Raw genomic sequence first — 13524 nt, 5'->3', positions numbered from 1 at the left:
CAACTACACGGCTCAGGAGTTTTAATTTAATACCAAACGTGACATATTTTAAAGACAAAAGTATTTTTAGCTAATTTCATATGGTGCTAAAGTGGGTCTGATTTATTATTTCATTTTTTTTAAATGCTCAAGGGTGTGAGATCGGCACCCGTCAGATTCTGTATCTGCAGCCCCTAAACTATTAATAGGCCCTACATAAAAAACAATTGCACCCAACTTTACACTCATCTTTTTTATTACTATTATTATTATTATTATTATTATTATTATTATTATTATTATTATTATTATTATAAAGTCTTTAAGACTTTATTATTTACAGGACAGTACACGAGTATAGACAGGAAACGAATGGGGAGAGAGACGGGGAGGGTTTGGCAAAGGACCGGGGCCGGGAATCAGACCCGGGTCAGCCGCATGGCAGGCAAGTGCCCCACCGGATGGCCATGGCAGGGCCTTTACACTCATCTTGAGGTTCTACTAGTCTACCTGTGTTATGTTCGGAGAAATACAGATAATATTTTTTTGTCTTTTGGCTTATTTACACTCAAAATTAAAAAATAAAACACATAATGACCATTGTGGAAAGTAGCTTTTAATTTTTACTGGGCAGTGGGCAGATGGTTTCTGCTGCTGTTATACAGCTTGGACAGAATGAAAACTGCAACAGAAATTGCTCATCATTCTCAATCAGGCCTAGAGGTAACCTCCTAACATCACACCACTACGTTCCTGCATTATAGTAACAAATAAATCTGTTTACTCTGTGTGGTTCAATTCCATGCTCACTCTGTCCCTCCCATTCCATGTTCTCTGGTTGCTCCTTTCCCAGTCCGTCATGGTTTCACTTTCAACCTGTGTGCACAGAGGTTACAGCAGCCCCTCCAGTGTGTGTTATTGTGACACATTTTGCAGTATATGCGCAGGGAGATTTTCGCTCTTAGCGCATCTGTTTTATAGAATCAAATTCAGAATATTGTCTTTGTATTAAAAGGAGACAATCAGCACACATAATATCTTTTTTGTTGTGCAAAGATTCTTTAAGATTAATTATATAACTTAATTAACATATTTTCCCTTTTTTGTGAAATTGGTAGTGCAAAAGTGAGTACACCTGATGCCCAGTTTATCTCATCAAATCTGCCCATTTATGTTCAAATGAGTTCAGATCAGGTGTCATTCTTAATCACTATCACCGCTTCAGAAAATCAGCATTAGTCATAGGTGTGTGTTTAAGGTCATTGTCAAATTGAATAACAACACAATTATCAACTGAAGGTCAATGAGTAATGGGTAACATATTGTAGCAATTTGTAAAGCAATTAATCTATGCATTCATGAAAACAGCACTCAAACACCAGCAGCACTCAAGAGCTGCCCCCCTACCCTTACCTGCATAAGGAATTCCCGTTTTTACCTTCTGGTTCCCGCTTTAAATGCCCATTAGCTAGGACAAATAGATAGGCCTATAAAAAATCATTTCTACCCTCTGCTATTCAGCTGATAAATTCCACTAGGAAGCATAGATAGCCATGAGTTGTATGTTTAGCTATTCTAAGCCCTACTCTGTAGATCTTTCTCTTAGATTACACATTTATCTTAACCCCTCCACCTTTTTATGCGTTTTAAACAGTTATTTAGGCCTATGTCTGTTAAATGTTTTATGTGGGTGCGTGTGTGTGCGGGTGTGAGAGGTGTACCACCACTGCAAAACAATTGCCCATACTGGGACAAATAAAGGCTACTACTACATGTTTCACCCTGGGCACAATGCATCTTCTTTGTATTCTTCATCTGCAACACCAAACAGAGTTGATGTCATCAATGCAAAAAAAATATTGATCTTGCCTCCTGCCGAGGTGTTGTGGCCCATTTGGACGTGCCTGTGAGACCGTTGCAGATGCATCTGTCCTAAAGTTTTTAACGACAGTAGATAGGCCTACCGTTTTTTTTGACTGATAAGTAAAGCTTTGGTGGTCTTCTAATAGCATTGACCCTTGGTGTATAAGTATTTTTTCTCTTTGTCTTTGTCTTTTTATGTTGTATGTTCAACAGATACCGTATTAAACATAGTCTGTGCATATTGTGGAGATATCTTTTCTGTTTTTTGGAAATATTGTTCAAAATGTTACTTTTCAAAAGGGGTGTACTCATTATTGTTGTGCACTGTACATGAAGGTGACCAAGCCCCTCCTGTAGCAGCCCACGTCTCTTGAATGATTTCTCTAGCTATCCCACTATTACTAGTTTTAAATGCAGACTGAAAACACACTTTCACAGCTTAGCATTTGCCACTTAGTTGTTAGCTTGCCTTTTTACACATTTTATGTATCTTAATTGTTTAATGGGTCACTGTGCGTTTTGCCTGCCCAATTATCTTCATCTATTGCAAAACCAGTTTGTACATGTGTGGGCATGTGTGTGTGTTTCTTTTTTGCCCTTGCACGAGGATATGTGGTGTAAATATCCCCCTGTGTCTTGTTATATACTGTATAGGCCTACCTTATGTAAATATTTCACTGTGTTATATAACCCATTATAATTGCTTTCAATGTCACTGTATGTGTTAATTTCAACATGCAATAGTGACATCTATTCTATTCTTTGCTATTTTAATAAAGCACATTGAAGTGTTAGAGGGTCCAAGTTAAAGTTCAGATACATTTTGATCATCTGCTCAGTTAGGTTTTTGTGAACAGAAGTTGTTTTTGAAACAAATATACATTTGTGGTCCAGATGTGTCAAAATGTTGTCATTTACAAGGGGTATGAATACTTATGCAAGGCACTGTACTTTCTGGCACAGCCAATCCCAGTGCTACAGACAATTTTGCTAAGAGGGAGGGAGAGTGAAACAGTCCCCACACTTGCCATTGATTTCACTGTGAGGAAGAGGGAGATTAGAACAAGCAGATGAGAGAACCAAGTGAGAACGAGGATATTATCCCTGACAAGTAGTGTTACGTTAATTTGATTTGAGTGGCATTGTGAAGGTTTTAGCAGTTTCATTTGTAGGTTAGCCAGTGTTTGAAGAACAGGAAGTAATACTTACAGTGCATTTAAGAAGTCTGAGATTTTTTTTAGGTCAGGCTTTTTCGGCTAAATCAAAAGGAGAACAAAAGGACATTGTGTGCAACAAAATAGTGTAACATTAGGTTTATAATGGCAGATTGTGAAGTAGAGGATTCAAATTACCACACTGGAAAAGATGACATGAAGTGGGGATATGAAGACGGTAAGAGCACTATTCATTTAGAATTGGAGGGTAACAATTGAACCACTCTCCAACCACAGAGTCCTTTTAGCCTGCTGATATTATTGTTACATAATTTTTTGATTTCTGTATTCCGTGGCATCTGTTTTGCATGTCAGATTAACCTTGTGATTTCACTGTTAGAGTGTAGCCTACTGTCAGACACTGTAACTTTGTCCTTCATGAAAAGATAAGGTAGAAAAACAGGCTAAAAAAATCAGAGTGGAGAGATCAGGGATCAAATGTTAGGTTGAGTAATGTCATGGACTGCATTCGATATGCAGTCCAAGGTGTTAGAATGTCTGTGTATGGGAAATTTAAGAGTCAAAGACACAGAAGGACACTTGCAGGACAGATATAGATGGAAAGCAGAAAAGAGAGGGAGAAAATAGCACAACTCATGTCTCTAGTGAGCTTTATTCCTGATGGGACTACACTAATGACATGGAAGCAACAGAACACCAGCAGACCTCAATTAGTTATCTCATGTAATATGTCAAAAGGCGTGCAGTGTTTAATGGAGGCCACTTGCAGCTGTATGTCTGTAATACTAGATAATGTATTTGGTGTTGTTGTGAAAATGAAACATTAATAATGATCATAACTGGCTGTTTTTTTCCAGGGGGTGAATGGGGTTTGCTGTTCCCTGATGCAAATGGTGAATATCAATCTCCCATAAATCTCAACTCGAGGGAAGCGCGCTATGACCCTGGGTTGCTGGAGGTTGGACTTACACCAAACTATGTGGTGTGTCGAGACTGTGAAGTTATCAATGATGGGCACACCGTGAGGATCATGTTGAAAACCAAATCAGGTACAAATAGAAGATTCATTAAAAAGAGAACGCGTTTGCATGTTTTGTACCTGGGTGAAGCTGGCCCCATATCCCACCCAAAATGCTGAAATAACACAGCAGTTCGTTTGCACTACAAAAAAATGCTTGTGTTATCAAAGTTTTTGAGTAATATATATGTAGGCCTATATATTATAACCTGTGAAGTCACACAACTCTCCCTTCAGGTCCAAATCTCTCCAAAGTAGTCTCCATTGAATGTGCTGAATTTGTGCTGGTTTGTGCGGTCAAAAGTTCCACCAATTGCGCTGAGCAAAGTTCCAATAGAAGGCAATACTGCAAATAGTTGCTTGATCATATTATATATATATATAGCTTGCTCTTAAAGGGACACTGTGTGAAAATTTTAGTTGTTTATTTCCAGAATTCATGCTGCCCATTCACTAATGTTACCTTTTTCATGAGTACTTACCACCACCATCAAATTCTAAGTATTCATTATGACTGGAAAAATTGCACTTTTCATACATTTTGAATTTCCAAAAATAGAAATTTTTAGCAGCAAAAATGACTCTACTTGGACCATACTAGGAAATATGTGTTTATTACTTAGTAAACTTTCGTGTAAAGATCAAATTTGGCAATAGGCAGCCCAGTTTCAATGAGCAGCATAGTTGCAGTACCTTTTTTGACCATTTCCTGCACAGTGTCCCTTTAAAGTTTCTGTAATTTATTCTTGTTCAAAGTTAGCAGACGCTATACCAAATATTCTCTATAATGAACTTAAACAAGCTACTGTCAGAAATAATGTCCGTAACCATACACATTACTTTGAGTGAAATTGCCTTTTTCCCCTCTCGCTGTTGGGCCTGTTCACTTAATACGCTCTGACGCAACCGAGCAGATATTTTCGTGATCAAAACGAGATCTGCTTGGTCTAATAAAGGTGGGGTTGAATGCTTGGCAAACAAGATGGACAGTTTTATCTAACGTGATTTCCCAAGACATAAAAAACGCTGCTTCCTACTTGAAACAGTGAGTGAACTGCCTCACAAGCATGTGGACTACACCCACAATTCACGTCAGATAGATGAATGCCAATCAGGGTAGATTACCAACGGCATGGAGGAGGTCCCAAGCCAGAGCAGTTGCTCTGAGGTGACTGTGCGGCTGCGTAGCAAATATTTTGTTCCCGCGATGATATAACTCCATGTGACATGACTGCGGCGCAGAGGTCACTCCCATATGCCACGTCGTGGACAGAAATTCTAACCAGGATGCTTCACGCGGGACACAGTGGGCATGCTTGCTGCCTAGCAAACTTGCTGCCTGGCAAAAAAAGCTCCATAACAAACAACCTTAATGTTTTGATAATTTCCATACCATTGGTCAGTTTTCTATGAGTGGTACCCGATCATCGTACGTGAACGCATGTTCAGTCCTACAACGTGTTCAGTCCTATATCCAAAGGTGAAGTCCAAATGTTCACAATTGCTGGAGCATGTTGACGAGACTGCACACACATGCAAGCCATGATGTGCATCAGATCAGCAACAACACGAATCTTGAAGTTGGTTCGCTTCGGCGGCCCCATATTGTGTGCATTGATCCAATATGTACACCCCCATCCTCCACTTGTGCTTGTGGCCTCGCATTTTGCTGACGCCTGGTTACAACAATATTTTGGGGACTGTTCTTCATTCACCATTCCGATTGCAAATGGGAAATGGCATCAGAATTGTGCTTTTGCAAGATATTGAATTAATTTTCTGTCGTCAGTGACATAATCCTGAGGTCACGAGGAAGCAAGTGAGGATGGAAGTCCGCATATTTGAACCCACCCATTCCCTTACGAAAATGGACCATGGTTTAATATGGTATTATTATCATGGTCCTACCATGGTATGTCATGGTTACTCTAAGTACTCTGAACCTACCATACTTGTACTATGGCTTACTATGGTATTACTGTGATTTTTATATAGTAACATGGTTCTACCATGGTATGTCATGATTACTTTACCCTTACGAAAATCGACCATGGATGTAATGCAGTAACCATGGTTTTACTACCACATTTCATGGTGATTCTAAGTACAATCAACCAACCATAGTTCTATGTAGTTCATAGTACTATGAAAACTAATCATGGTTTTTACCATAAATTTACCATGGATTATAGTTAGTCATGGTTTTTAGTGTAACAATGACAACCATGGTTTGTGACTATGGTTTAACGTATGGTTTAACTCTAGTAAACTCTTTGCCATAAACTAGGCCTATGGTTCCCCCCAAACCATGTTTTTTGTAAACCATGGTCGCCCACCCCAAAAGCCCTTTTAAAAAAAAAAAAATGGTTTTAAAAAACATGTTGGGGGGGGGGGGGTTAAACCATAGTCACGAACCATGGTTTTCTTGGTTACCCAAGAAAACACGAAACCCCTGAATAACTACGTGTAAGTAGCTGTGGTGTAATGGCTAGGGAGTTGGACTCTAGATCACAGGATTGCAGGTTCAAATCCTGCCCTCACCATTCCGTAGACCCCCATCCATGGCTGAAGTGCCCTTGAGCAAGGCAACTAACATTGATCGAGGGACTGTAACCAATAGCCTGTAAGTCGCTTCGGATTTTAAAAAGGCGTCAGCTCACTGTAATGTAATGAATAGCCTAACAAACCCCAACTCCGGTAAAGTTAGGACGTTTGGTAAACTGCAAATAAAATCAAAATGCTATCATTTTCAAAACATTCAATCCATTCATTAGATGGAGAATAGTGATAGTGTTAAAACCGAGAAAAAATATTGTTTTGGGGGGCATATGTACTCATTTCTAATTTGATAACTGCAACACGTCTCAAATAAGTTGGGACGGGGATCAGTGAAATGTAATAAACATCCAAATAAGATGAAACAACATTTCAAAATGAATTGTACTGATGGACAATATGAGTGTCAAGGTATAAGACCATCACAGAGGGGCTGAGTCACTCAGAATTAATGATGCAGAGGGAATAATTACCATAGTTGTTACATACATTTTTGAATTCCCTTTGATTTACCATGATTGAGTGTATATAAGACAATTTTGTCATTAAAATCATTGTATAAGTTCATCACATCAATAAATATTGGCTGTAGTCTCACTCTAGCACTCCAAGAATTACAGCTATTGAAAATTGTCCGTATTACCAATGCTTCATGTGTGCAAATGATAGAGGGGTATTCTCCTATGCATGTAGGAGTTGCAGAAGTCAAGTCTTTTTGAAAATAATAGTCTTGCACATTCTGTGCTACAGTGAAAATGGACCATCCAACTTGTGTTAGTGCTAACTTCAAAAGTCAGCCTCCATGATGGCATGGGGTGCAATAGTGCATTGGTTAAGTTGTTCTCACTCATCTGTAGAGTTAAATACAGTGCTGAATGAAATAAATGGGTTTTAAACAGCATGAAAATCCACTCATGCATTATATTTTGAAGGGAGATCAAAATTAATTCAATTAATAGTAAGGACAAATTGCATTCTCTACTATGTTTTAACAGTTTAACTCCATCATAAGGACCAGCAGGTGATAAAATGTCGGTCTTTTGGTCAAGACCTGTCACACTGTGAGCACTACAGAAAAGAAAACATTGCAAAACATGACGAGGAATACACCAACCATTTAAGCTGGTGAAATCATGTCCAAGATGGGAATTAACACTGTTTTCAATATAAAATCATCTCATCGGTTCAGGGCCGGTTTTTAGCATAGGCCGGCTAGGCGGTCGCCTAGAGCGCCATGTGAAGAAGGGGCGCCGAAATGGCGCTCTCCTATGCATAATTTTGCGATATGAAGTTTTTTTTATGAAGTCGCAATCAACAAAGAGTGGCGAAAGCGCTCCTCACGGCAAAGCGCCCCTCAGCCAATAGTAATATCTCTTCCAACTGTCTCTGGGAAGTCTGTGAACCAATAAACAGACAGTTCTGAGAAAGGGGGCGGGACGAGTGACAGGGTGCGGATTTGGAGACTCACTCGAGAGACAGAGGGGGCAAGCGCAAACAGTAGTGCTGCTCTGCTGGATGGAGATTATTATGTTCTCATTAAACCACTCATTGCATGATGCAGGAGTTTCAGAGGGTGTTTTGGAACTATGTGATTTAATCAGCAACCGTTTGTGATTATGGAAAGCCTAATAGTTATGAGGTTACTATTTGGAATTAGAGAGAAAAAGAGCTTTGTTTTTGATCAGAGAAATCGCTAGTTAGCATGCTAACATTAGCCAAGTATGCCAAGCAATGAAATCCAGTAAAGTAGCTGTTAGTAGCCTACTCACTACTCACTAACACCCACCTGATATCATAATACTTGCTTAGGTTGACAAGCAATGTAAAGTAAGACTGGTGCAATGTTTAAAACAATTTTAGCTGCCATATCTCCTTCCATCCACATGAATTACCTGCTTGTTGTAAGCTTAAAAAAACATTAATTTCCAGACCAGAATGACATAGCCTACATTAATCATGTAACAGAACCATGCACAGCAGACAAGTGAGGCTATTTACTATATTTTGTAGGCTATATTATGAAATTCAATAGCGTGACAGCTCTTCTCCCTTTCTCTCACCCTGTCCCTCCAAACACATAGATAGCCCCCTTCTCATTCTCCTACTCACAAATGCACCACTATTTCCAGTCCAGAAATGAAATTGGTTTGGAAGACAGCACAAATGTGTAGCTTATTAAAATTGTTATGCTGCCATGCTTTGTGATGCTTTAGATAGTGTAGATCAATGCAGACCTCCTTGGTAGGCTTATTGTCTACACATGCATTTTACATGCAAATGTACTGTATCACTCTCCTGGCATTTCAATTTCACGTTACAATTCAAACACATTGATAACCTCCCTCTCATCTGGGGTTGGGGGCCCCACCACCATCACATCCAACACACCACACAGTGAAGCTACTTTCATGCGACTCAATCTGATGTGTTGGTCGCCTGTCAAAAAGAACCACAAATCCATTTGATGAAAAACGGTTATTGTTCTTGATGCTATTTAGTTAAGCTTACTAAGGATATTAGTCTTGTGTTCTGTGAGGTATAAGAAAGATTTTTTTTTCTTTCAAAGGTATGGGGGGAGGGGGGGGGGGGGCGCCAGAAATCAAACTTGCCTAGGGCACCAAATAAGCCAGAACCGGCCCTGCATCGGTTAATGTAATTAACTGTTAAGTGTTGTCTTTTGTTTTGTTTTTAGTCTTCCTCAACTTTTCCTGCCTTTTATTGGCCCCGTCCCAACTCTTTTGAGACGTGTTGTTTTTACATAATCATGAATATCCCCCCCAAAATTATTTTGGTCAGTTTTGATAACTGATATGTTTTCTTTGTACCATTCTCCATCTAATGTAAGAATCAGACGTTTTGAAAATGGCAGTATTTTGTTATTATCCACAATTTACCTTGTGTCCCAACTTCTATGGAGTTGGGGTTTGTACTAACCATGGTTAGTTGTCATAGTAAAACCATGGTTAATTTTTGCATAGTTCAATTATGGTAAATCTATAGTTAAACCATGGTTACATTCATAGTTAAAACATGGGCAAATCATAGTCAAACCATGGTTGAATCATAGTTAAACCATGGGTTTACCGTGCTCAAAAAACTGTGACTAAAAACCATGGTTCAGTTCTCATAGTAAAACCATGGTCCATTTTCATAGTAAAACCATGGTCCATTTTGTAAGGGTTGTCTGTCTTTCATTGTAGTTTTTCTGGGCTTCTAGAGCCAGAATATGGATAGTAAAAACATGGACCCTGCCTCCACTGTTGTGCCCAACATTGTTTGAAGTTTGTAGTTTTTTTTAGGTCTTATGTGTTATTTTGACCAATTGTGATTGTCTGCAAATAAATGCTCTAAATGACTATATGGAGAGTTTGGTTCCAAAACGCCAAACACCATTTTTGAAAAAAAAAAATGAGTTAGAGCTAATATTCAGTTTTCATCAAAACGCCATATCCAGTGTGTAATCAGGCCCGTTTCTAGAATTTTGGGGGCCCTAGGCAAAGGGGTTGTTGGGGGCCCGGGGGCGGGTGTTCTGGGAAGCCACGGCGCATGGGACCGCTTTTGGGTGGCACTTCAGTCATTGTCACATACCATTACAGCATGTCACAGAATACATGTAAACCTAATGGAATGCAATCTACCTTTATTATAATATCAGTTCATTATCTCAAACTTCATGAATAAAGACCTGGGCAAATAAAGCCCATTCAATTCAATAGTCTCATGATTTCATGAAGTAATGTTCTGTTGTGTAGGCCTACTGGCTATATAACCTGACCTATCTTAACATCACATGAGAGCATATGGACCAATTTTTGACCCGACCACCAAAATAATGATCTGCATTGCCAATCACAAATAAAGAATTAGGTTTAATCTTTCCAACCACTTTTAAAATCCAACATAGGGTGCAACATTTGTGAAAATAACGATTGACTCATAAAACAGCAGAACAGTCCAGAAACCCAAGGCTAAGAAACAAATGAACAGTTAGGCTACAGGCACTGAGCACAGTGGCGGGTATGGGGGATGTGATATTGGTAAGCAAGAATTCTGTAACCAAGCCAAGGGTGTCTCCCCCGCTGGCCCGTTGCGTTAAGGTAAGCAAAGTAGGCATTTGCCTAGGGCCCCCGAGTAGGAGGGGCCCCCATGGACGACATGTTTTGTATTCAACCGCAATGACCATTTTAAATAGCTTTATAATGAACCACTGTCATCTGTATGAACGGCTCTGCTGCGAGGACAGCAACAGCGCCTCCCTAATTCCCCCTGCTCGAGGGGGGCCCCTTCAAATTGGTGCATCAGCGACAGCGTGAGGTAAAGTGCTGAAAAGTGCAACAACGACAGTACAGTCAAAGTACCCCCTGCTGGAGGGGGCCCCCTTCTAATTGGTTGGCAGGGACAGCGTAAAATCATTCACAAATACAAACTGAAAAGCAAGCGAAAATATCTCTCTCAGATGATGTTGCACAGACGCCAGTTTACATTACATTATTTTGGCTCAAACCAGTTGCTTTGATAACAAAAATTATCTCGAAGACAACATATTACTCTCTGTAGCCTACTGCAATCAAACTTTCCCAGGCCAGTGACATCGCACTGACGCTGTAACAAGCACTGGGCAAACGTCTCGAGATTGTTCAATAACGCGCCGTTTCTCGAAGCGGAACTGTTTTGGATGTTGACAAATGTGCAAAATTTCGGATATAACACAAGTCACACAAGTGAGGTGAGAGGAATCGCCAAATTGCAGCACAACAATAGTCCCTCTCTTGCTATTTGCTATGATGTGGATTACAAGGTGGAACGTGGACGATGGTCATGTTAATAACGCATGGATAACAGTGAAAGGTTGGGGTAGTACATTCTACGCGGTCAAGACAACGTTTGAGGTTAGGGCACTGGGTTAATATTTGTCCCCTGTCACAACTGCAATCACGAGTAACGCAGGTGGTTGTTCAGTGTGGTCGCTATGTAGCCTATATGGAGTTTGACTTCATTTATTACCAGAATATTACCTGGTCCAGAAGAACACACCCTTTCTGGAATGATGATTGCGCTGCGGTGATGTGTTATTGTGTTGAATGTGAGTTGTTGCTGTACAATGGTATTACAACGCAAACATTTCGTGGGGTGAATGACGCAATACGAAACGCTGCGTGCAAGAAAAATGACTGAGTAGAAGGAATAGAAGGAGTAGAAGGAGGTTGTCTGAATTCTCGTCCGGGGGATACTGCCCTGCTTTCTCTCTTTCGTTGCAAAAAACACCACTCCTGATTTCCCGCAAAACGCCACATCTCCACGGATCCAATCACAGTGTAACGTTGTATGGAATGTAAAAATCATAGCACTCGACCTGTTGAGCTGCCCAGCATGTCTTGTAGCCTTCTTTGAGGATGAAAAAAATGAGAGATATATAATTTAACAAAGTATGCGAAAATGAATGGTTTTGATGGTATAGAATACAATAGGATTACACTACAGGCCTACTACACTACACTACATTACACTACACTTGGGCCTAATGGTCAAACTATTAGATGTACAATTAACTGTTATTTATTATTGCATTTTGTAGATTTTCCGTTTTTTTGAAAAAAAATCTACAATATAAGACATTTAAAAAAAAACCGACATGGATCTGTTGTGTTTTGCGAAAAAAACGAAATGTTTTTTAGAAATAAATCTTTAAAAATCAAAATGTTGATTTGATTTGTTCGTGCCATTTTAACCTTATGGTATTTGATAGTTTGAATCTAAAAACAATGGTTTTCAGCCTACTACTTTGTTGCTAGGGAAAACACCTTTTTACTCAAATCGGTCAAAATGGATTTATAGCATTTGGAACCAAACTCTTCATATTTTCACTCAAAATTCGGGGGAAATACAGTTGGTAGTTTACAGAATGAAATATATATATATTTTTTTACGCAAACACATGCTACCTATCCATCAAAAATCAGGCAAGAATAATAATATTTGATCCCTTGCTGATTTTGCCTACTAACATGATCATCCTATAATTTTAATGGTAGGCCTACGTATTTTAACATGGAGTGACAGAAAAGAAAATTCAGAAAATAACTTTAAAGAATGCAAGTGCATCAGAGGGCACCAACGGCAGTCCTATATGAAAATGTCAATAGACAGAGCTTTGGAGTGACTTGGCATGACATTTACAATGTATGGCACATACAACAGAGTTTTAAGAGAATTAATGCTGGGGAGTCTGTTGGCCGACATGTGTGAAACACTTTAATTACATAAACTTACTAATAGCACAAACATTTTGTTTGCACAGCATATTCCAGCACAAACATCGCACAAATGTTTTTGGAGACTAATTTGGAGTGATTTGGATGTTGGGGGCTGGTGGCATGACACGTATGAAAATGTATTGGTACAAAACTCCTAAAAGATCAATCATTTTTTGCACAGCACCATCCAGCATATCCAGCATAGCACAATCCAGCAAAAACATTTGAGACTAATGGTGCATTCCACAAGAGTGGGAGATGGGATGTTTCTGACCTCCTACTTGCTGAAATGCATTGGAACACCTGTTGACGCGGAATGTTCAAGTCGCGAGCTAGGGCAAAATCGAAATAAACCAAATTCGTCCCATTGACTATCATGATGTCATCACAGCAATGGCAGCGCACAGTGTTAGGAGTAGAGTAGAGTAGAGAGTAGAGTAGAGTATAGAGTGCTTTTATTGTCACTACATAAATATAGTGAGATTATGTTTAGTAGCAACCCACAAATGCCCACAAAATAAAAGACATATTAACAGTAAATAAATAATATATAAAAATCCATAAAAATCCATGTGCATCTCACAGTATCGATAGTCCTGAAGTATTGAGGGGGGGCAGGTGACGTATTGAGTTCAAAAGTCTAATGGCAGTAGGATAGAAACAGTCCTTCATTCTCGTA

The 13524-nt window shown here is 39.4% G+C and overlaps 1 protein-coding gene across 1 annotated transcript in view; it reads left to right on the top strand.

The window, feature by feature from the left end:
- Positions 1-2880: 2880 nt before the first annotated feature.
- Positions 2881-13524, top strand: part of ca8 (carbonic anhydrase VIII) — a 48234-nt gene continuing 37590 nt past the window's right edge. Inside the window, exons 1-2 of the mRNA XM_063220088.1 lie at positions 2881-3234; positions 3875-4066. Coding sequence (XP_063076158.1) covers positions 3162-3234; positions 3875-4066 — 265 coding nt within the window. The 5' untranslated portion in view covers positions 2881-3161. The remainder of the gene's footprint in view (positions 3235-3874; positions 4067-13524) is intronic.

The sequence above is a fragment of the Engraulis encrasicolus genome, chromosome 16 (assembly GCF_034702125.1).
Source record: "Engraulis encrasicolus isolate BLACKSEA-1 chromosome 16, IST_EnEncr_1.0, whole genome shotgun sequence".
In the NCBI taxonomy this organism is placed as follows: Eukaryota; Metazoa; Chordata; class Actinopteri; order Clupeiformes; family Engraulidae; genus Engraulis; species Engraulis encrasicolus.
Note: the sequence above shows the minus strand (reverse complement) of the source record. Positions and strands in the feature narration are given on the sequence as shown.